The sequence below is a fragment of the Rhea americana genome, unplaced genomic scaffold, assembly GCF_003343005.1.
Source record: "Rhea americana isolate MKP2758 unplaced genomic scaffold, rheAme1 scaffold_58, whole genome shotgun sequence".
In the NCBI taxonomy this organism is placed as follows: domain Eukaryota; kingdom Metazoa; phylum Chordata; class Aves; order Rheiformes; family Rheidae; genus Rhea; species Rhea americana.
The window spans coordinates 4,893,758-4,916,222 of NW_028186734.1; the positions used below are offsets into that span (position 1 = coordinate 4,893,758).

Below are 22,465 nucleotides of genomic sequence, written 5' to 3' on the forward strand. Positions count from 1 at the left end.
TATCAATGTGTACAAGTACCTGAAGGGAGGGTGTCAAGGGGATGGGGCCAAACTCTTTTCAGTTGTCCCATGTGACAGGACAAGAGGCAATGGGCAGAAATTGAAGCACAGACAGTTCCGCCTGACCGTGAGGGGGAATTTCTTTACTGKGAGAGTGWYRGAGCACTGGACYAGGTTGCCCAGAGAGGTTGTGGAGTCTCCTTCTCTGGAGATCTTCAAGGCCTGCTTGGATGCAGCCCTGTCTAACAYGCTCTAGGTGACCCTGCTGAGCAGGRGGGTTGGACTAGATGATCTCCWGAGGTCCTTTCCAACCTTACTGATTCTATGATCCTCTTTAGGTGAGAAGGTACATACTGCCGCACACAGGTGTTTTGTATTCAAAATACAGTGTCTGTGGTACAGGTCATGTTTGCTGTCTTTGTGCATCTCCTATTCTGAGCAAATGTGTTGGCAGCCTGCTGCTTTCCTTTGTGCCTAGCCTAATTTATTTTCCATTTCCTGGTCTTTCCTGGGAGTAGCATAGCCAGTAGGTACAAACTGTTAATATGGGAATCTTATTTGAAAGCCAAATAGATGTACCTATATAATTGGTTTAAGGAATAAAGCTTGTGGTGTTGCTTTAATCAAAATTGCAGCACTAAGACTGAGGGTTTGGAAAAAAAACCAAATGATTAAAACATTTGATAGGAGGTAGGCATGTTGGGACTCAATTTCTGAAAAGTATCTGAAACCCCATTTGAATTCCTTTCATTGAAAGGAAAATATTTTCGGCCAGGAAGAGATAGACAAAGAGCATATATAAATAATGTCATGTATATAAAAGAATCAGTTTATGAACAATCATCTACAAGATTATGAGCCAAAAGAACTTAGTTTCTAACTACCTCTGAAAAAATATCCTCTTTAGTATAGGTTGCTCCTTTCAGTTTTAGGTGATTTAGGTGACTGGGAGTATTTGCCAGGTGCAGACTTCTTTCCCTAGAAGCCAGTAGTGAAGAAATTAGAGCAACACAGAAGCCTGAGGTTCCTGGAGAGAAACTGATTGAAAGAAATTGGACAGTTTCCTTGTCCAAAGCTGTTCTAATGTAAAGACCTAGAGGAGATGCAGAGAATGATCCAGTATCCCTTTCTTTTGTCTATTTGGTCACATAACAAGGCATGGAGAATTAGTTTTGCCTAAGTTATGCTTCCAGTTGTGCCAGGTATTTTATGTAGAATTTGAAAGAATAACTTCCAATACACTTCCCCCATCATGAAAAGAATTAGGCCAGGGTCCTTAACTTTTATTTTGAGATGCTAAGGAACTCATTCCTTCCAGATGAAGGGAGGATTTTCTCAAGCATGAAGCATGACTTCAGGAATTTTCTAGGAAGGTTTTCCTGAAATACTGGGGCATTTGTAATTAAAAGCACGCATAGTATTCAGATGCCTGTGGAAGCCTTTTTTGCTTTCTGCATTCTTTTATAAAGGTTCCTGTTGTTTCTCTCCAGTGAGGAAAGGAGATCAGATCTAAAATAAAGGAGACAGAAAGCGCTTATGGCAAAACCACAGGCCTGCCTTTCACTTATTCTGTCCGTATATTGGTATAGTTAACCCATATTCAGAATTATATTGTAGTTCTGGAAGATTTCAGTGAACACAGGCAGAGCTTTACTTTGCTGAAGGGAGTGAAGATCAGAGATCAGTTTTAGCTAATATCCTGCTTGACGAGCAGATTAGGAGATACAGTAAGTGGCCTACAGGAAGTTAGATAAATGTGTTTAAAAGAATCAGTTTATAAACAATGATCTACAAGATTATGAGCCAAAAGAACTTAGTTTCTAGGTCAATCCATCACTCTTTACTCAAACTGTATTTGCAGAAATTATTCCAAGTGCACAGCTATTTTTCAGATTAACACTCATCTGCAAACAAGGCACAAACATTTGACTGGTTTTAGGATTTATATTGCTATGGCCCTTCTGCCAAAAGTAAAATAGTAAAGGCTTTTCTAAATTTCCCACCTTCAGAGTGAACTCAGCTGATGTGGATACAAGGCCAATCAATAGATGTACCTCAGATGTTTTCAGCTGGTGAACCTCAGGGTATCTATGGTCAGGTCACCTATGAGGCTAATGTGCCTGCAAGCAAGGCCTCGCAGAGATCTCTCAATCTCTCTTTTCAATCTCAGTTGAACACTGCAATATTATCATTAGTTAAAATAGATTGAAAGTATAGCAGAACATATCATTTAAAGATGGATTCAGAGTGTCTGTGAGTTCAGTTGTATTCTCTATTTGGTTTAATAGAAAAGAGAAATAAACAAAGGAAAGGAGCTAACCACAAAACACGCGAAGTAAAATTTTTCATAGCTGAGGCTGTAACCAGCCATAAACTAGGAAAATGAGTTATCTCTGTCACCTAACACTGTCCCTTTCTAGAGGAATTTATTATTCTTTTTTTTTGTTGATATTCTTTATATAAGCCTACCTCTTTTTGAATCCATAATTCTCAGTCAGTAGATTGAACTCTTTCTTAAAAACTCTCAATTCGGAAAACAGCAGCTGGGTAAACATATAGTTAATTTGTTGGTATCCTTGTACTTCAGGCTGAGTATGTGAGTTCCCTGGTGTAGATCTTTTTATTCAAATGTGTATAGCTTAATCTATAATTGTTTATTTTAAATAAAGAATTAGTGCACACAGGTTCAGCTTAGATGTATTTTTGGACACAAAAAAATAGAATAAGCAYTTGAACATGTTTTTGATTGCTGAGGTGGTGCAACTGTTGCCTTCCCTGACAAACCTAGCAGCCTATGTTTTTCTTATGTCTAGATGATATTACCTTATTCCAGGTGTGAGAGACCATTTGCTGATAGCTAAGTATATGTATTTGAACATACCTGTGTATGAGTACACACATGACTGTATGTATATATATAAATAATCAAAGCTTCTATTTCACTTCTGCTACCTTACTGAATTCCACTGTTGTAATGGAAGCTGACTTGAGCTATTACTTTTTCAGCCTGCAATTGCCATGGACATGCTACTGATTGCTACTATGATGCTGATATTGATCATCATCAAGAAAGCTTAAACATCCATGGGCATTACGAAGGTGGTGGAGTTTGCATTAATTGCCAGGTAAAAAAGGTGGTTTTGGTCAGTTTAACTTAATGACATTTGGAGAAATGGATTCTGGAGTATGACTGTGCCCACACTAGAAATAAATATGTTTACGTACTTTAGTCCCGTGTGATTCAAGTAAAGCCACATCATTTAACTATTAAATAACTAAAAAAATCCCTTTCCTGTTATTATAGACTTTGTCATTTGCTTGCTTAACAAAGGAAAAGTAAAATTTCCTAAATAAAATACAAACTTTGTCCTTATGGAAGTCTTGATTCCTTATGGAAGCAAAAACAGAGGGCCTCTCCTTCACTAGCAGAAGTAAAGGAGAGCATAGGCTGTAACAGGAAGGAAGCTTATTGCCATTAAAAAAGCTTATTTCATAGAAAAAAATTAGGCTGAAGAGACCTCTGGAAATCATCTAGTCTAGCCCTCCACTCAGAGCAGGGCTATCTACAAAGTTATATTAGATTGCACAGGGACTTGTCCAGTTGAGTTCTGAGTGTTTCCAAGAATGGAGATTCTAGAATTTAATCACTCCAGTGGTAAAGAGATTTTTGCTACTATTCAGTAGGAATTTCCCCAGCTGCATCTTGTGGTAGTTGGCTTTTGTCCTTTTACTGTGCAAGTCTTAGAAAAGTCTGGCCCTGTTGTCTCTGTACTCCTCTCTTAGGTAATGGAAAACTGCAAGTAGATACCTTATGCCTCCTTAAGCTTCTCCAAGCTAACCAAAGCCATTCCCTCAGTATCTCTTTACATGTCGTGTGCTCCAGGCCACTAACCATCTTAGAGGCTATGCTGGATTCAGTCAACAGATGTAAACTTGAAGTCAGGGATTTTACACTGTATATGTCATTACTGAATATTATATTATTGCAAAGAGAAAGGATGTCTCATTCTTAGTAACTTTTATACTATTCTGACTAATTACTATCAGGAAAGATCACACTAGGCTCTGAGTAACTTGATCTAACCTTGGAGTTAAGTTTGCTTTGAGCACTGTTGGACCATCCAGTCTCCCGAAGCCCCTTCCAACCTAAATTATTCATTGATTCAGTGATCTCAGGCTCTCTAAATACAGCTAGAATTTTTTGAAGCGTTATCTTCCTTTTGTTGTCGAGTCAATCTTCTGAAGAATGATGAGAAACTGCTCAGCAGAATGTAGATCAGAGGGAAAATTAGCATCAATTGTATATTCCTATGAAACCTACTCATCATGATTTATATATTACCATGCTGCACATTTAAAAATATGTATCTATTTAAACAACAAAACAGGAAATGTCCAGTAAAACGATATAGTGTATTTCTCATTTATTGCCATAATATAATCAGGTATTATCTGTGCTGCGAGAAGAAGGTAGAATTATTTTTGCTAACATTAGCAGAAGAAATGTTCTTTGTCTTCCAATTGACATTTGTATGCATAACTTTGATCATCCATTCTGGTAAGATATATCATGGTGATGCTTCCTGTTATCTCCTTATTAGTGATAGAACATGTTTCTTAAATTGCATTTGGGATATAAAAGAGTAAGATTAATCTAAATCTATGAGTTCTGGTTGTGTAACTGATGTTGGATGTTTGTAATCTAATTTTTAGGAAATTACATTGGATTAAATAAGTTTAGCATAAATCTAATTATAGTATTTTCTTCATAGAAAGAACACATGGATTTTAATTTTTTGTGTGTGTGTGTCATGGAAGAAAGTGTTAGTAATGGATGACTGAATGATGAAACAATAGGAATAGAAGTGTTGCGCACACGGATAAGTTTTCTTTCTTTAGAATCTGATAATATTGACCCATATATTCTGTTCTGCATGTGTCAGATAGTTTTAAGTATTGTACATTCCACATTTTCTCTTTAATCCTTCCACAAGTTCAGAAGGGAGAAAAACCATAGAACCATTGAATAATTTAGGTTGGATGGGAGCTCCAGAAATCATCTAATCCAACTCCGAGCAGGTCTAGTAGGTCACGTTAATGAGGAACTTATCCAGTTGTGGCTTGAACATCTCCAAGGATGGAGATTCCATAACCACCCTGGGAAACTTGTTTTGTTATGTGACTACCTTCATAGTGAAAAATATCTAATTAGAATTTTCCATGTTCCAGCTTGTATGTATTGCTCCTTGTACTATTGCTGTGCAACTCTGAGAAGAGTCTGGCTCCATCCCTTTTGTATTCTCCAGTCAGGTAGTTGTAGATAGCAATAAGGTCTCCCTTTTGCCTTCTCAGTGCTGAACAGACCCAGTTTGCTCAGTATCCTCTTTAATGTCACATGTTCTAGTCTCTGACCATCTTGGTGGACAATATCTGTCTTGTAATGGGAAGCCCCAAACTGGACACAGTACTCCAAATGCAGTCTGACAAGTGCCAAAGAGAGCAAAGAGTCACTTTTCTCAGCTTACTGGCTACTCCTATTAAAATAGTCCAGGATACTGTTGCACTCCTTTCCTGCAAGGACATGCTGCTGCTTCATGTTAAATTTGTTAAACCCATCAGGATTCCTAGGTCCTTTTCTACAAAGTTGCTTCCTAAGAAATCAGCCCCCAGCCTATATTGTTGTCTGAGGTTTCCATCCCATGTGTGAGACTTGGCATTTGCTTTTGTTGAACTTTCTGAGTTTCCTGTCGAACCGTTCTCAAGCTTGTCCAGGTCCCTCTGAACAGCTTCCCTGCCAACCAGGACATTGACTGCTCCCCCAATTTGGTGTTGTCCGCAAGCTTGCTAAGAGTGTACTTTGTCCCAAAATGTGAGTCATTAAAGAAGACATGGAACAGTATTGGTCCCGGTATTGATCCCTGAAGCATGCCACTAGCTGCTGGCCGTGAGGTGGACTTTGCACGACTGATCACAACTCTTTCAGTCCAACAGTCCAGACAATTTTCCACTCACCTTATCATCAGCTTATTCAGTTCATATCTCACCAATGTGGTCGTAAGAATACTGTCAAAGGAGACTCTATCAAAGGCCTGCTTCTGGATTACCTGGACCCAGCCGCATTGCCCTTCCAGCAGATACTGGAATGGTTAAAGCCATCCACGAGTACCAAGGCCTATGATTGTGAAGCTTTCTCTGACTATCTAAAGAAGGTTTCATCTACTTTCTCCTTTTGATCAGGTGGTTTGTAGCAGATACCTGCTACATCATCTAGACTGGTCTGTCCTCTGATCTTACCACAAGCTCTCCCTTGGGTTATCTTGCCTCTCAGCCCTGGGCAGCCCCAGGCACTCTCAGCAGGCCAAGCCCCAGAGAATGGCATCCGCCTCGTGGAGCTCTGTCTGAGCCACAGGCCTTAGCACCAGTAGCTGCCATAGACAGTGGCCTGCAGTGTGTTGAGACCATCACTGCACACTATCCAAGCAGCCCCACACAATCTTAAGCAGAAATGCTGGGCCCCTCTGCACCCTTGCTATGCTAAGCACTGCAACAAAATTGTGTCTCTAGCTGCTGCTCAATGTGAGCATGACCCTTCCTAATCAGAAGTCAGCATTTCCCAGCAGGAGCTTGGATCTGAAGGTGACAAAAGCTCCCCATAGAGCTGGAAGCATAGCCTGAAACAGTTGCATGAACTGAAACCAACTGCAAACAGCAGCTCCAGCAGCGCCCTGAGCATCCTGCACACTGCAGGCCCCAGCAGGAGCCTGGAGAGTGGCGTCTGCCTCCTGGAGCTATGTCTGAGCCATGGGCCTTAGCATCAGTAGCTGCCATAGACTGTGGCCTGCAGTGTGTTGAGACCATCACTGCACACTATCCAAGTACCCCCACACAGTCTTGATCAGAAACAGCTTCGTGAACTGAGACCAACTGTGGACAGTAGCCCCCAGCAGCGACCTAGGCACTCTGCAACTGCCTCACCACCAGCCCCAAGATTTACTCAGCTCATGAACAACATTGCCATTATGTGTTACTGCCTCCATCAAGCAAGAAAAAGTTTTACAGCAAGAGACGCTATTGTCAAAATACACTTTCATTTGATGTTGACCTTAGATATAAAGTATTTTAAAAAGTATTATATACCATCAAAAAGCACAATGCAATTGCCTGAATTATGTACCCAATGTGATAAGAATGCAGTATGAAAGAGAAACATCTGATGGTAGAAAAGATTTTTCCCTTGRTTTAAATTAATGTTTTGTTAAAATAGGTCTTTTTATAACGCTTTAAAGTTAAAATTCAGCTCTTAGATTTGAGAATAGTGTAATTCAGAAAGCTTTAGAAAATACAGGTAGTTAAAAATCAGCAGCTGACAAATACAGTCTTTACTGTAGTGATCTGCTGTTTTTTGCTTAGTGATATATAGGAATAGCATAAAGGATGTTAATATTTCTTAATTCTCTATCTATGTTCCTTTTTTCACTGTATATTCTCTTGTTTTATTTCGCACAGCATAACACAGCTGGTGTWAACTGTGAGAAATGTGCAAAAGGTTACTATCGTCCTTATGGTGTTCCAGTGAGGGCTCATGATGGCTGTATACGTAAGTTCTTCTTTATGCACTGTCTTCTCATATTGGTAAGGTGGGGGCTTTTTTGTTTGTTTGTTTGTTTGTTTTTGCTATAATCGGGGCATAGGATGTGTCTTTCAGGGAGGAAATATTAAAAAGTGCGCAAAAGATAGAAGAGTAACAGCAAATGACTTTCTGTGTTGATTTAAACCTTTTTTAATGGTATTCTTCTCAACATTTGTGTCGTATGAGCCATAAACCTCAGACCAGCAGCACGGCCATAGGAGGAAGTAAGCCAGAAAAGGCTGCTGAGGAGATAAAATCACACAGACTGTGGGTGCAGCTGCACGCCCCACAGTGAACTGGTGTGACCTCTTAGAAACCACTCTCATCTCTCACCCTCATGACTCTGTTCCTCTTAGCTCTTTGATGTACATGTATCTTTTGAGTCTTGAAAATTTTATTTGACAGCTCAAAGGGTCATGAAGTCCACTCCGACTTTATAGAATCATAGAATCAGTAAGGTTGGAAGGGACCTCAGGAGATCATCTAGTCCAACCCCCCTGCTCAGCAGGGTCACCTAGAGCGTGTTAGACAGGGCTGCATCCAGGCGGGCCTTGAAGATCTCCAGAGAAGGAGACTCCACAACCTCTCTGGGCAACCTAGTCCAGTGCTCCAACACTCTCCCAGTAAAGAAATTCCCCCTCACGKTCAGGCGGAACTGTCTGTGCTTCAGTTTCTGCCCATTGCCTCTTGTCCTGTCACATAGGACAACTGAAAAGAGTTTGGCCCCATCCCCTTGACACCCTCCCTTCAGGTACTTGTACACATTGATAAGATCCCCCCCTCAGGCTTCTCTTCCCCAGGCTGAAGAGGCCCACCTCTCACAGCCGTTCCTCAGAGGGCAGATGCTCCAGCCCTCTGATCATCTTTGTAGCCCTATGCTGGACTCTCTCCAGTAGCTCCATGTCTCTCTTGTACTGGGGAGCCCAGAACTGGACACAGTACTCAAGATGAGGCCTCCCCAGGGCTGAGTGGAGGGGCAGGATCACCTCCCTCSACCTGCTGGCAACACTCTCCCTAATGCACCCCAGGAGACCATTGGCTTTCTTGGCAACAAGGGCACCTTGCTGGCTCATAGTCAACTTGTCATCCACCAGCACTCCCAGGTCCAGAGCTGCTCTGCAGAAGGTCAGCCCCCMGCTTGTACTGGTGCCTAGTGTTATTTTTCCCTAGTTGCAGAACTCTGCACTTGCCCTTGTTGAACCTCACGAGGTTCCTCTCTGCCCAGCTCTCCAGCCTGTCCAGGTCTCCCTGAATGGCAGCACAGCTCTCAGGAGTGTCAGCCACTCCTCCCAGCTTGGTGTCATCAGCAAACTTGCTGAGGAGGCACTCCGTCCCCTCATCCAGGTCATCGATGAAAAAGTTGAACAGGATGGGACCCAGTACTGAGCCCTGGGAGACACCACTAGCCACAGGCCTCCAACTAGACTCCACACSACTGATGACGACCCTCTGAGCTCTGCCTTTCAGCCAGTTCTCAATCCACCTCACTGTCCACTCGTCTAACTCAGACTTCCTGAGTTTATCTAGGAGGATGTTATGGGAGACAGTGTCCAAAGTGCTGAAGCTAGCATGTATAATAAATAATGCAACAGAATAAATATTGATACAACATTTATAAATAAGAACTGAGTATAGGTGTAAGATAAAGGTTGAATTATGACCAGGATGAAAGAGTTTTGTGACAGGTAGGAGAAGGTTACAGATTATTTATGTATTGAAATGAATGGAAAGTCAACAGAGTGGGAATGCTGCAGAGATGTTTTTGAACTTCGTATGTAAGGGAGAGTGGACAGAGGCWGGTGTTCAACGCAGACCATGGAGAGAGATGAGAAGCAGCAAAAAGGGTAGTTGCTGCAGTGCTATCGAGTAATAAAGGACAACTTTCTGAATTATGAAAAATAAACACTGTAAGAAAATAATATAGTTCTTATCCCTAATGATATCACAAAGATTAAATGCTGATATAGAGTACTTGGAAAATGTGAAATAGCATGCAAATGTTAATTCTTTAAATAATGAGATATTCAGAACTACAAATGAAACACTGTTTAATATACTGTGCACTGCTACAGAAGACAAATTAATTTTTTTCTATAAAGTACCTAATTGTTAATACTTACTTAGCCTGCAGTTGTGACTTGGAGCATGCGGAAGGTTGTGAGGAAGGATCTGGCCGCTGTTTCTGTAAGCAGAATTTCCAGGGAGAAAGCTGTGAGCAATGTGCAGATGGATTCTATGGTTTTCCATTTTGTATCCGTAAGTATACAAATAAAAATGTTTCTTTTCAGATGTTTTTAATATGCATCAAGGAATTAACCATTTTCACTACACTTGGATAAAACGTTCCATCATTTTGGATTCTAATGTTTACACATTCTGGTGAATCAGTTGTCATAACACTGAAGAGAATCTAGTTTGTTTTACAAAATGGCAATTAACTTGATAATCAGGTAGATTTGGTTGCATTCTCAGACTTCTGAGTTCATTTAAGACATCCTGGGAGAAGTTAGAGCCTGTCTCTCAATACATTGTGAATTCCGGTCCTAACGCCCTGGACAGATTGTTTCAAATATGACTCAGTGTCTTTAGGCATAATTCACTTGGACTGGGAAGTGCARTGTGGCTGTAGCAAGAGAGAGAGGAGAAAATGGTTCTGTGTTCTTGAGGCCTTGCAGGATAACCCCTCCCCATAAACCCAGCTTGTGGACTTTTAGAGGATTCTGACCCTGGAATAGTGCCTGTGCAATGTTGGAAAGACCCTCTTGGGAGAACATTAGACTCTCAGACATGCTGTCTATTTTTGCTGGACTGCTGGTAGTTGCTGATACGTGGTTGAAGGAAGGGTTACAATTTGTTTTGGATTTGTCAGGAAAATGGCTGAAAGAAAGATGTTTGTAAATCCAAAGAAAATAAACACATTAAAAAAATGATATAGCAGAAATGATGACTCCTTCCATTTATTCAAACTGGTATTGGAACAATATCTAATGCTATAAATTATATACAAATGAGATTGTTACTTTAAAATAAAGATACTAAAACATGTGTTGGGAAAATCCAATGCTTTTCTCAGAGACAAATTAAATATACAATAATTGAGAAGAAAACACCAGGATTGTATTTGTTGTGTAAAATCTTGTGATTCCATGATCAGATTCTAAAAATGTATCACTGGGAGTGTTTTGTGCATGCATGAGAACTGTGTTTCTGATAGTCAATAAAGAAGGGTTGTTCTGAGGCAGGATTTGCAGTTTGATTTRCCACTGTGATGCTTCAATTATACATTGCTTTTACACCATTAGAAGAGAGATACCATTACAAAACTGGAACAGTGAAGAGGGAAATCAATAGAAAACACAGGATAAAGCAGTGTAAAAATTGAATATTGTTCTGAATAAAATAAATACTTTCTGTATAATGCTTTCTAGATTATCATATCTGTTTAGCTTTTTGTTCATAATGCAGCATTTTAAAGTATGTTCAGCTCAGATAGACTTTGATCAAATGCTGCTGGAGTTTGTGGCACATCAAGTTTGGTAAGGATCACAATCCGTCTTAATGAAGGGAAGTTTGTTGGAATGTCTTTCCCATTCCTAATGCGGAGGAGTCTCAGAAATACTCCCAAGATGTAAGACACACATCATGAATTCTAGCACTTGAGATGGGAAGTGATAGGGCTGAACAACAGGAGATGAACTTTGAAATGGAAGCAGGAGCCAAGAAATAAATGCAGAGCTTCCGAGATAATACTGTTTAGCATGAGAAAACTTTCTGCACAAAGTAGTAGGGGGCAGGGAAGCAACCTGGTAGCGTTTCCAAATGATGTTTGGCCTTTCATACTGTCCTTTGAGAAGGATGTTTGGATTTAAATTRGAGATCAAAAGTAAAAGGTTTCTTACACTTTTGCTAACTAAAACAATACTAAACTCAAGTTGGTTACTAGAGCATATGATTATTATTCTTTTTGTGTTGACAGTAGACAACTTCATGGCATGATCTTTACAGAAATAAATTTATTGTCTATTTCAAGTATATTTTATTACTTCTTTTGTTCTAAAGGTATTCCTGCTTATCCTTTTACTTCTCCAAATCCAAGAGATGCTATGGCTGGTGACATAATGGGTAAGTTCTTTTTCTTTTCTTTTTTTTCCTCTTTCACTGTTTTTCCCTGTTTCATTTTTCTTCACTGTTTCAGTGCTGCTTGCTCTTTCATGCAGTTTTATGTTGTATTTTTACCAGTATTGATATTTATATTTCAAAGAGGCTTTGTTYTTACCAGCAGTTTATCATATAGTCATGCTAATATTAAACAATTTAGTGGGCTAGTTCCAGAAAGAATTATAGATGAAAATAGGTTTGGCCAGCCTCCGGCAAACATCTGCAGAAGAAGCTGACCATCTTGTTGTTTGTTGTTCGTATGAACAAATCCATCAGACTTTCTGACATGTAGAACTTGACATCTGCTTTACAGTGTAAGTCTCTTTCTTAAGGCTAACTGCCCTCTGTTTATGAACTGTCTTCTTATACCTAGCAAGTTGTACATTGCCATTGGCAATGTATTACTTTGATTTCTAAAAGAGCTATATATTTGTTATTTAGCCCATTGCAAAGCTGTCTCAAATCTGTAAAAATTCCTTCAGTGGGTTTACATTTTAAGTATATATTATGATACTGCAGAACTGAGGCAGCATCACAGCTAGAACTTAATTAAATACATACTTGCAATGCAATCTAGGCCTAATAGATTTTAAAGATGTAGCAACCTTTGTTAGATACCAAAATAGATGTTATTCTCCTTTATATCTATTAGCTTTCATGGAACTGGAGTGTATGCTGGTATTAGGAAAAGTATTTTCTTCTGTTAGTGGAGCAGACACTTAAATATAAGCAGACAGTGCTAATTCATTTATGAATTTACAAGTCCTAATTGTTTTCTTGAAGTTGTCTGCAGTTGCCATTACATCCCACAAAGCCTTATTTTCTTGTAGCCAGTTATCTTCTCCTTTATATAGCATTAAAAATAATTGCCCTCACAGGCCTCTGTGTGCACTCTTGTAAATCCTCTTCTCTCATATGTTTGCAAATCAAACCATATCAAATGTGTTCAAGCTTTTAACATTGAAAACTGAAAAGACATATGAAAGCTTAAGAGAACATGCAAAAACAAGCTGTAAAAGACAGAAAAAAGTAGTTGAAAACACAGGCAGTGSGATCACTCCTAACTGCCACTGTTCATAGCTTGTTCTATTAAAATAAGCTGCCATTGGTTTAAATTTAAACTAATGTGGTATGCTGCAAACTGTGGTGGAAGATGAGCAGTCTAGCCTTCTACTCCTCTTTGGAGTTCTGATCTTTAAAAGAGAGGTAGATCTGCAATGTTTTGGCTGCCACAGCTAAAATTGACCTCTCTGGTCCTGCCCTGTTGAAATCAGTAGAAGATTTWTTCAGTAGGAGTGATAGCAATATGAATCCTTAAACTAATCAATTCCATTAAAATGAAGAGAGGATGTTATATATATTCAGATGGGGGTTGCTTCTAATGTAGGTGATGTTTTTGGAAGCTGCAATGTTTTTATCTGTCATAYTTCAGAGCAAGTCCTGCATATTTCCTTGAACCTTTGAAGTAGATGCAGGAAAGTCAGACATCATTGGCTGCTAGAGAGAGAGGAACTCAAAGGGGGAATCAGGAATATCAAAATGGGATGGAAAGACAGTGCTTAAATAGCATCTGCTTTATATTTCTGTCAGTCATCCCAGGTGGGACAGTGAAGCTGAGTGAAATCTTTCCACCCTTCAGCTTCTGTGGTCTCGTAAAATTCAAGTGATCAGCTGCAACTTTTTAGCTTCTCCCTTTGGCAGCTGGGATCTCCAGATGGGCTCCCATTCGTGTATATATAAAGCTTAGGCTGTATAACTTCCAGTATTGCATCAATAATGGAGTACATCTTATCTGTATTAGAGCTGTTAGTTTAAAATAGTGATAACTGTGTAAAGCACCCATCCAGCTAGTTGTTATAGTCTACCAATGTGCTGTATGTCTATCACCTACTGAGTCCTGCACTGCACAGCTTGCTGGCTTGTAGAACCAATATAGGTGAACAGTTTTTTTACCTCRTGTATCATTTATCAAACTGCTTTACTAGTAAGCTTCTTGTTAGCTGTTAGACCCAACCTAGCTTTGTGGACGCTCTAGGTCTGAGGTTAAATTTTTAAGTTATTAACTAATTATCTCATGTGATTTTCCATTGTAAGATAAATTACTGTTCCTTACACGTTTTGCAAGGGACCAAACTAAATTTCTAATCTATAAATTTTAGCATTGCAGTAAGAACTTTATTATCAATGGTTGAGAAGGCAATTACATTATACGTATCTACTGGAGAATATTTATTTTTGCTGGTAAAACTACGGCTTTATCTGGGTTTCTCATGATTGCTTTGCATTCAAAGGTGGTTTTTTTGGCAAATTCCGATCTAAATAATGCCAATTTAGATATGTATCTGTCAGGATAATTATCTATTATATTTTCCTGTGCAGAATGCAACTGTGATGCTCGTGGTTCTGTGGCCAATACATGTGGTCCTAGAGGTCAGTGTCTGTGCCATAGTAACTATGCTGGACTTAGATGTGACCAGTGTGCTCCAGGTTATTACAGCTATCCCAGCTGCTTGGGTGAGTAACAGCCTTTCCTCCCTTTTCTGGCTTTTCTCTCTCATTTCTGTTACACAGAAAAGAATGATTTGATTCCCTCAAACATATTTCTGTCTACTACATGGCTACAAACTACATATCTAACCATGAAAGTTTCATTCCATTCAATGCAGCCAACAATAACACTGAAGACTCAGCCAGTGGCCAGGATTCCTAACACGTTCACACTCTGGCAGCCCACTCTGGACATCATCTCTATTATCTGTGCTATCTCTATTATCGTATCTCTATTATCTATGCTAGCTGGATTAATAGGATCATGAGAATGTTTGGCTTTGCTGTAGCTATATCTTCCTTTTAATATAGGAAATCTAAAGTTGAGTGTAGGCAATGGGCATGCACCTTTATGAATTCTGACTTATTGGAGATTATAAGCTTCAGTTAAGTTCATTGGAGAGTATAGGCTTCATTTTAAAAGCATAAGCTTCATTTAAGCCTCATTTCATAAGCTGAGTTCTGACTCAACCTGGAGAGTTTAAGCTACATTTCAACTARTTTGGGATTCTACTATTTCTTGCAGTATTGTGTAAGCTTTTAAAGCGCATTCATAGGTGCTCTCTGCACCAACCTTAAATTCTAGTCTAGAAAAACTGAAAAACTCTTCTCTGAAAAACTTCTACCACATCAACAATTTTTRCTGTCCAAGTGGATTGACTAATCAGGCTGAAAACATATATATATATGTTTTTAACATCGGGCAGAGTAAAAACTGCAGGTCCTGTGGTAAAAATCAGCAAGCTACTTGATCATCATAAATGGAGATATTCTTTCCTAGAAATCAAATATTGTTAGTGCTAAAGAAGCAACATATCCTCAAAATTTGGCTGTTATTAATCACCACAGCCATAGCAAAAAATAATCTGACAGGTTTGTTCTCCCTCTTTAGGAAAYTGGCTACAATAATTCTTGTTAACAATTTCAAGCTTAGACTCTATTTGAGCAAAGATTATCCTCCTCTGTTGTAGTACTGTTGTTCATTTTTGTGGCATTATTCTTATTTACTCTATGCATGTAAATCATTGGAAAGCTGAGACTTCATACAAGAATATGGAATAAGAAGACTGTCTTATGATTTGTTTCAAAGCTTCTTCCTGGCCTCCTCTGCTCTCGGATCTAAAGGCGTGCTGGGCATACAATTTTATGTGCTGTATTTTGCCATCATAATTTCAAGTGGAAGTCTAGTTACAGAATTTGCCATGCTCTTTCTGTAACAATAAAAAATGAGGAAAACAGAAAACCAAATTCMCTCAGTCTGCTCTTAGAATGGAACAAAGAGAAAGAGGAATTTATTAAGGTTCCTGTTAATCCTACTTGTCAATAGGAGGCAATCTCAAACTCATGGGTCCCAAGTAGAATTATGTGCAAATGGAGGACCCTGTGAGTTTTTTATTGCAAAGAAAAATAGAGCATATTCCACAAAAATAGTTTTCAAAACCTCTAAAGTACTACTGGTTTGGAAAGTTACTGCTTAGTCTATTGCTTGGTATATGTTAGAGGATGAGCCCTACCAACATTGTCAATGTTTTTTTGTTATATAGCTTGTCAGTGTTCTCCTCACGGTTCCCATCACAACTCATGTGAGCCWACAGCAGGGCAGTGTTCGTGTCAAACAGGCATTACGGGGCGACAATGTGATAGGTGCCTTTCTGAAGCCTACAGTTTCCCCTATTGTGAAGGTAACATTTGTGACAGAAAATACTTCATTCTTGTTCAGATTTCCTACATTTTTATCACCAGGTTCTCCAGGGCATTCYGCTGTGTATAAAGCATTATAGAAATCCACTGAAAAGAACACACCAAGAGCACAACTTAGACGAGCKTATTCGTTGTTCATTCTTACTTAATGAAGGACATTTTAAGGTTAAACTCTTTTTTTTAGCTGCTGGCACAAGAAACATAATAAAAAATCTCTGTTTCATAGATCAGTGACATATTTTTGCAAATTACTACTTTGCATAGTAAAATAAATAGTCTAAAGTAGGCTAAATACAAATTTGCACCATCATTATTAAAGACTTAGGTTGGTTTTGAAGTTTAAAGTATTTGAATCACCCCAAGATAACCAGATTAAAATAAACCTTTGAAACTTGAAACTGCYACATTGCAGTTCTATAGTACTGTATTCCAGGACTCTTTTTAAAAAAGATCTTTCAATATCTTTGTTTTTTAATTTCATACAGAAGTCAGTGGTGAATGTGACCCTTCAGGCAGCTTTGGGTCTCATTTGGTAAGTATTAGCAAAGAAGATAGTCCTTCATCATTGACACTATGAACTGAACATAACCAGAAAATAACTGAAAGAGCTATCTGTGTAGCCTAATATATACAGCTGTATATGTCTTTCACCTCTACTCAAAACTGGCTGATTGGGAGTCGTGGAAACTGTGGTGATGTGAGTAAACAATTCCACTGAGAGACATCCATAGTTTTTATGGAAAAGGATAGATGAGTAGAAAAGGTAGAAGAAAGGAGTTGTGCAGAAAAGCAGAACTCTTCATTATTTGCTTCTGTTTGTTCATAAGAACAGGTATGTCTTCTTTTACTTTTGTATAACTATTTTTAAAATAATTGAATAAATGGAGAAGTCAAAGAAAATAGGGAGAAGAGACAGAACAAACAGATGTGCCTAAGACAAATTTTCAGAAAGAAAAACAGACGTCATACCTTTTTCCTGATGCTGTACAGAACTTAGGGGGAATTAAAATATAAGATATCTAGGCTTAWAAGTACAGAATCTTTTTTGTTGTTGATATGATAGTGCCATTATTTTTAAAAAAATACTAGTAATTCTAACATTTTGGAATCTGATTTGGTTCTCTTTCTTACCCTCTTTTCCATTCTGTCCTCTGAAGAAAAAAAGAAGCAGTAAAGGAAAGAGAACATATCAAATCAATGACTATTCTAAGGAAATAAATTTTTTAAACTTTCTGCAAAGCAATTAATACTATAGAACAATTCTAATAAGGCTATGAAACAGTTGGAAAGTATGTCTGCTGGAACACTTAGGATAGATTAGGTAGGGAAAAAATAGGCAATGTGRAACAATCTTGTACTGATAATACGGGAAAAAAAATCTGAATCAGCTTCATTGTCCCTGTTTCTGAGTAAATTGCCTGAGTTGTTACAATACTAGATTTTTCTTAGTAGCAATGGGAGAGGATTCCTGTTCTCAGTGACTTTGGGCAGTTCAATATACGAGAAAGAGCAGTATGTTTCTAATAAATATGAACTGGGATTTTCTGAATACTTACTGAATTCTTATAGTAAAAGTTCTCTGTTTTGTGAAGATAGGATAGCAGAGAAAGATTCTAATTTCTTTTGAATGTTGTGTGAAATGACAATCTTTTGGGGAATAGAACATAAAGCAACTTGGTCTTATTTTCCTTAGAAAGCCATTGTAGAAAAAAGTTGTCAGTGACACCTCATTTTTCAATAACATGCATTTACTAAGTGGGCTTTTTTTTCTTTTTGTTTCTAATTTTGATTCTGAAAAGACCTGTACTGACTCATTTCTGTCATTAGGGCTATTGTCAATGTCTTCAGCATGTGGAAGGTCCTACCTGCAGTAAATGCAAACCCTTGTACTGGAACCTAGCCAAAGAAAACCCTGAGGGATGTACAGGTACAGCTTCATGATTTATTTCTTTGGGCATGAAATGTGTTAAATTCTTTTGAAAATGATCATTGTTAGCAGCGGCCTTACTTGGTGTTTAGTGATTTTAACAACTCTTATTAATAGTGTGTTTTCCTTAGTGCTTAAATTTGACACCAAATTACTCATGAAACCAGTTATTCTTAAAAATTAGACCATCATTCCATGAGTGCTTAATAACACCGGACCAAAGTGTACTGTGAGTTATGTTGATGTGTATTGCACAGGCAAGATGTTTTTCCTTAACACTGAAACCAGAATTTGGCTCATTGTTTGGAGGAAAAGATGTTTATTCATTAATTATCTTCTCCTAGCTTGTAGAAGGAAGAAGAGCCTTCTTGTTGCCTTGAAGCCTGACAAATCTGTTACGGTTTAAGCCTATGTAGTAATGATTACTTTGCACTTTTCAATGTTTCTTAACAGTGAGAGTGTTAACTTCAGGCAGAGGAGAATCATTTTATCTTCAGAGCCCTATTTTTTCTCCCCATCTGTATCTTTTCCATCAGTTTACACTACAACAGCTATCTAGATGAGACGAGGAGCCTCAGAGCAGCTACCAATATCATTACATCTTAGCTCTAAATAATGTGCAGTCCAAACGTCTCCTCAAAGATTAATTACTGCACCTTTCCTGCAATTTGTCTTCTCYTCCCTCAGCCACAGAGTCAATATGGGGTTTCACAAAACCTCTTTGTCAGCATAGCTCATTCCCGCAATATTTCCTTAATTTATATTTCATACACAGAGTTGTACTGGTCTCAAAGCAGCACTGCAAAATAGAATTGCCAGTCAGGGTGGAAGACAGTTTTGCTTCTGTCATCTGAATGTTTCTAAGAAAGAAAGAYGACTCCAAATCCAGACTGAAACCTGTTTCTGTTAAACACAASATGGAGTACACTAACACAAGTCAGTAAATGGCACATACCAAAGTTCTCATTCTTTCTCCTTTTCTTATTCTTCTTTCCTTGTGCTGGTATCCRTTTGCTATTCTGACCCTTCCAGAGTAAAATCCACCTTATTGCACTGTAACTCACTGTTGCAGATTCAGCAATTTATTTCATCTCCAAAGCATCCCAGAAAGATGAAATGCAGATTTATCTTTTTTCTGTCTTTGCAGCATGCCAGTGTGATGTGAGTGGAACATTAAGTGGAGTTGGACAGTGTCAGCAGGTAAAATAAAATTAATAGAAAGACATTAATTAAATAGATTTCTGTAAAGATAAATTGTTATAACATTTGCAAGATTAGAAATATTAGAACTGAATATTCTTTTATACATAAAATAACTGGTGATTTTCTAAAGATGTATACAAGTTCTTAAAATTTTTCATCGCCTTGAATGTATGTACTTTCTAGTCTGTTCATTACAGAAGATGAATGACAGGTGATATATCTTGATAATATTTTTTGTTGAGATTAGAGTTTTTACCCTGTTTAGAATTAGAAGGAATTCAAAATATTGAAAGAATGAAGTTCTGGAAAAGGTGCTGAAATATTTTTCCTCAAGTTGTTTTTTTCTTAGGAAAATGGACACTGTTATTGCAAATCTAATGTTTGTGGAGATTCCTGTGATGCTTGTGAAGCTGGTTATTATGCTCTGGAAAACAAGAATTATTTTGGCTGTCGGGGTAAGATGAATAAGGAACATTTCTAGTAAAACATTTTCACTTAGCACAAAACTCTTTAGAATTCCATAGACTGTATTTTCTAGATATGGATGTATTTGWCGAATCACTTGTGTTGAATCACTCATTTTTCACTCTTGCTTGTAAYGTATGGAAGTCTCAGTTTGTGAAACTAGATGTGTTCTGCAATGAAAATCTCCTCTGTTTTCTAGAGTTCTTTCACCCAGTTAAAGCACGTTTGCCTTCCAAGGGGAGAGAAACCATGGCACATGTACAGATAGAGTAGTTCCCAGTCATTTTTGTGGGTCACTGTCTTCAGAAAATCGATTCCTGCTTTATTGGGCTTAGCCTGTGTGAGGCTTCTCTTGTGGCGCTGTTGAAGCCTCTCACGGGATCGCACACAGGAACTGCCGAAGCTTGCCCAGCACAGAACTAGTGGAGGCCTGGGAAATCSCAGGCTTTGTGCCTCCCCTTCATTCGTGTGCATGTGCTTCAGCTTCATTCATACAGCTTACCTCACTGCTCTATTATACTGTACTTCCCTGTGGAAATCTAACACCCCTCACTTTGAGAAGCAGTCAAGGGTTTAAATGAAGTGGAAAGTTTACTGCAGTGCATAATACCCAGATAATCCTAGCAAAATATTTAAGTATTGTTGCTAAAGAGATTCTCAAACAAGATAAATGAAAGTTGTTTCTTTTCGCAGTCATCCACCCAACGTATGAAACCAGGGATGTTTGATTTTCCTCCAAGTGTTAGTAACATCAGATGCCTGTAAGAGTGGCAGCTCTCTCTTCTGCTTAATTATTTTTAAGGTCTGCTGCTGCAATAAAAACTTAAAATGTTTCACCAGATAACTAGCTTGATTTTCTGCAGATATATTTGCTTATTGCTTTAGGCCCTGTCTATAAGCGATAAGTGTTTTAAAGCAGAGCCAGGCATAGCTATAATGTGGAGAAAGTGGTCATTCTTCTGAAGGTGTTTTGAGGGATGTAGAGCTACTTCAGTTGTTCCCTCCTTGTTCCTCTCCAGAATTTGGATTTGTTAAAATCATTGAAAGTGCTTTCACAGACTTTGCTGTGCTAATTTACGCCTGGCCATGATGGTATTAGAAATTTATTTGTAAAACACTGAAGTACTTTTAGCAATCATTTTATATGTGCACAGTTAAAAATAATGGCTAACTTATCAAACATCGCTTTCATGCCTAATTTTCAAACCAAGGATCTAATGAAACAGATGTGGTTTCACAAAAGTGCCGAGTACTTCAATTCTGCTTGATTTCAGTGAGATTATAGGTGCTCCATATATCTTAAGCAGGACACTTTTACATGCTGACGTGAATATGTGGTTATGAACTTTCAACCTTTTGACTTAGTTTTGAAATTTTTAACCCAGACATATTTCTGCCTTAGTATGACACATTATACCTCATTATTAGACATGTTCCTTATTTTATGCCAAAGATCCTGTCTTCTGTAACAAGACTTTCAACATTCTTGTCCAATACTTATTAAAGATTATGTATATTATATTATGTAAATACATATATTTTTGTTGTGTGTAATTTTTGTAAAGTAAATTAAATATTGTGGTACTAGACTCTCAAAAATTAACATCTTACACATATTTGCTAAACATTTTTTCCCCTTTTTTGAAAAATAAGTTACTAGCTTGCTATTGCCATAGRAATTCTGTCCTATTGAGCAGAACATTTGAAGGCTGTCCTTCAGAACTTAATCCAGGATATAATAAATGTGGCATGGTTTACTACTAGTGATTTTTTTWAAAAAWTTGACTTTTGTCACATTAAATGGAAAACAAACACAGACATGAGAATCTAGGAATAGTAGTAGTTTATGCACATGTGTTACTGTGTGTTTGAAAAACTCTAGAGGGAGTCTRAGGACTCCAGAAGGAGGAAATGAGTGGATAATGGTGTTTAAGTAGAGGAAGCGAGATATGGTTTTTTGATAATATTTATCACTATTTCAGATGGGATATTTGGCTTCTGTTCTTTGCTTGACAGGCTGTCAATGCGATGTTGGAGGATCCATCAGTTCTGTGTGTGCTGAACCCTTGGGTGTCTGCCAATGCAGAGAACACATTGTGGGGATGGCCTGTCAGGAGTGAGTTTAGCTGTAGCAAACAGCTCATGCTTCAAAACAGTCTTTTTAAAATGCCCTTGAGTTCCTTGTTTTCTTTTCACAGGAAGTTCTGGATTTCTTGATATATAAGCCAGGCAATTGTGATATTATTTATTGATTCTTTTTATTTGACAATTTTGTTATTTTAATATTTTATGTATATATTTTTAATTTGTTTTCTTAAATAGCCAGTAGCTATTTTTCAATAGCATTGCATATATTTGTATATGTCTATATTCATCAAGAGCTCTATAAGAAAGGTACAGCTTTTTATCTGAAAAGAGAATGTWACTGGAAAGAGAATTCTCATTACATCCATCTTATCTGCTGTCAGGAATTTATAAACGCTATAAGGATTTCTTTGTGGTCTGTAGACCACTTCCCTTTTGTTGCTTCCTTCTCTTTGAGGTAGACCATATAGTGATTGGTAATTCATTCAAATTACAATGGTGGATGGAAACTTCTTGCTAATCTGAGTAATGAGACAGACCAAAATGCTGGATGTAGAGGTGATAGTCAGGTAACAAACTGTAGAAATGTCAGACATTCATCAGGCTTTATTAGCTTACATACAGGTGAAATGAGAGCTCATATCAGAATGAATTTGGGTTGGCTGTTGAGTGATGTAACTTAGTTTGGTTGTRTAAAATGTCCTTCCAAAATTAGTATCAGAGGTTCAGTCAGTAGTTAAACTTGTATT

At 38.1% G+C, this 22,465-nt stretch overlaps 1 protein-coding gene across 1 annotated transcript in view; it reads left to right on the plus strand.

The window, feature by feature from the left end:
• Positions 1 to 22,465, plus strand: part of LAMA3 (laminin subunit alpha 3) — a 122,645-nt gene that overhangs the window by 29,823 nt on the left and 70,357 nt on the right. Inside the window, exons 8-18 of the mRNA XM_085319328.1 lie at positions 3,007 to 3,125; positions 7,507 to 7,597; positions 9,755 to 9,886; positions 11,690 to 11,752; positions 14,168 to 14,302; positions 15,880 to 16,017; positions 16,522 to 16,568; positions 17,864 to 17,963; positions 19,111 to 19,163; positions 19,516 to 19,621; positions 21,648 to 21,747. Of these exons, the coding sequence (XP_085175454.1) occupies positions 3,007 to 3,125; positions 7,507 to 7,597; positions 9,755 to 9,886; positions 11,690 to 11,752; positions 14,168 to 14,302; positions 15,880 to 16,017; positions 16,522 to 16,568; positions 17,864 to 17,963; positions 19,111 to 19,163; positions 19,516 to 19,621; positions 21,648 to 21,747 (1,084 nt within the window). The remainder of the gene's footprint in view (positions 1 to 3,006; positions 3,126 to 7,506; positions 7,598 to 9,754; positions 9,887 to 11,689; positions 11,753 to 14,167; positions 14,303 to 15,879; positions 16,018 to 16,521; positions 16,569 to 17,863; positions 17,964 to 19,110; positions 19,164 to 19,515; positions 19,622 to 21,647; positions 21,748 to 22,465) is intronic.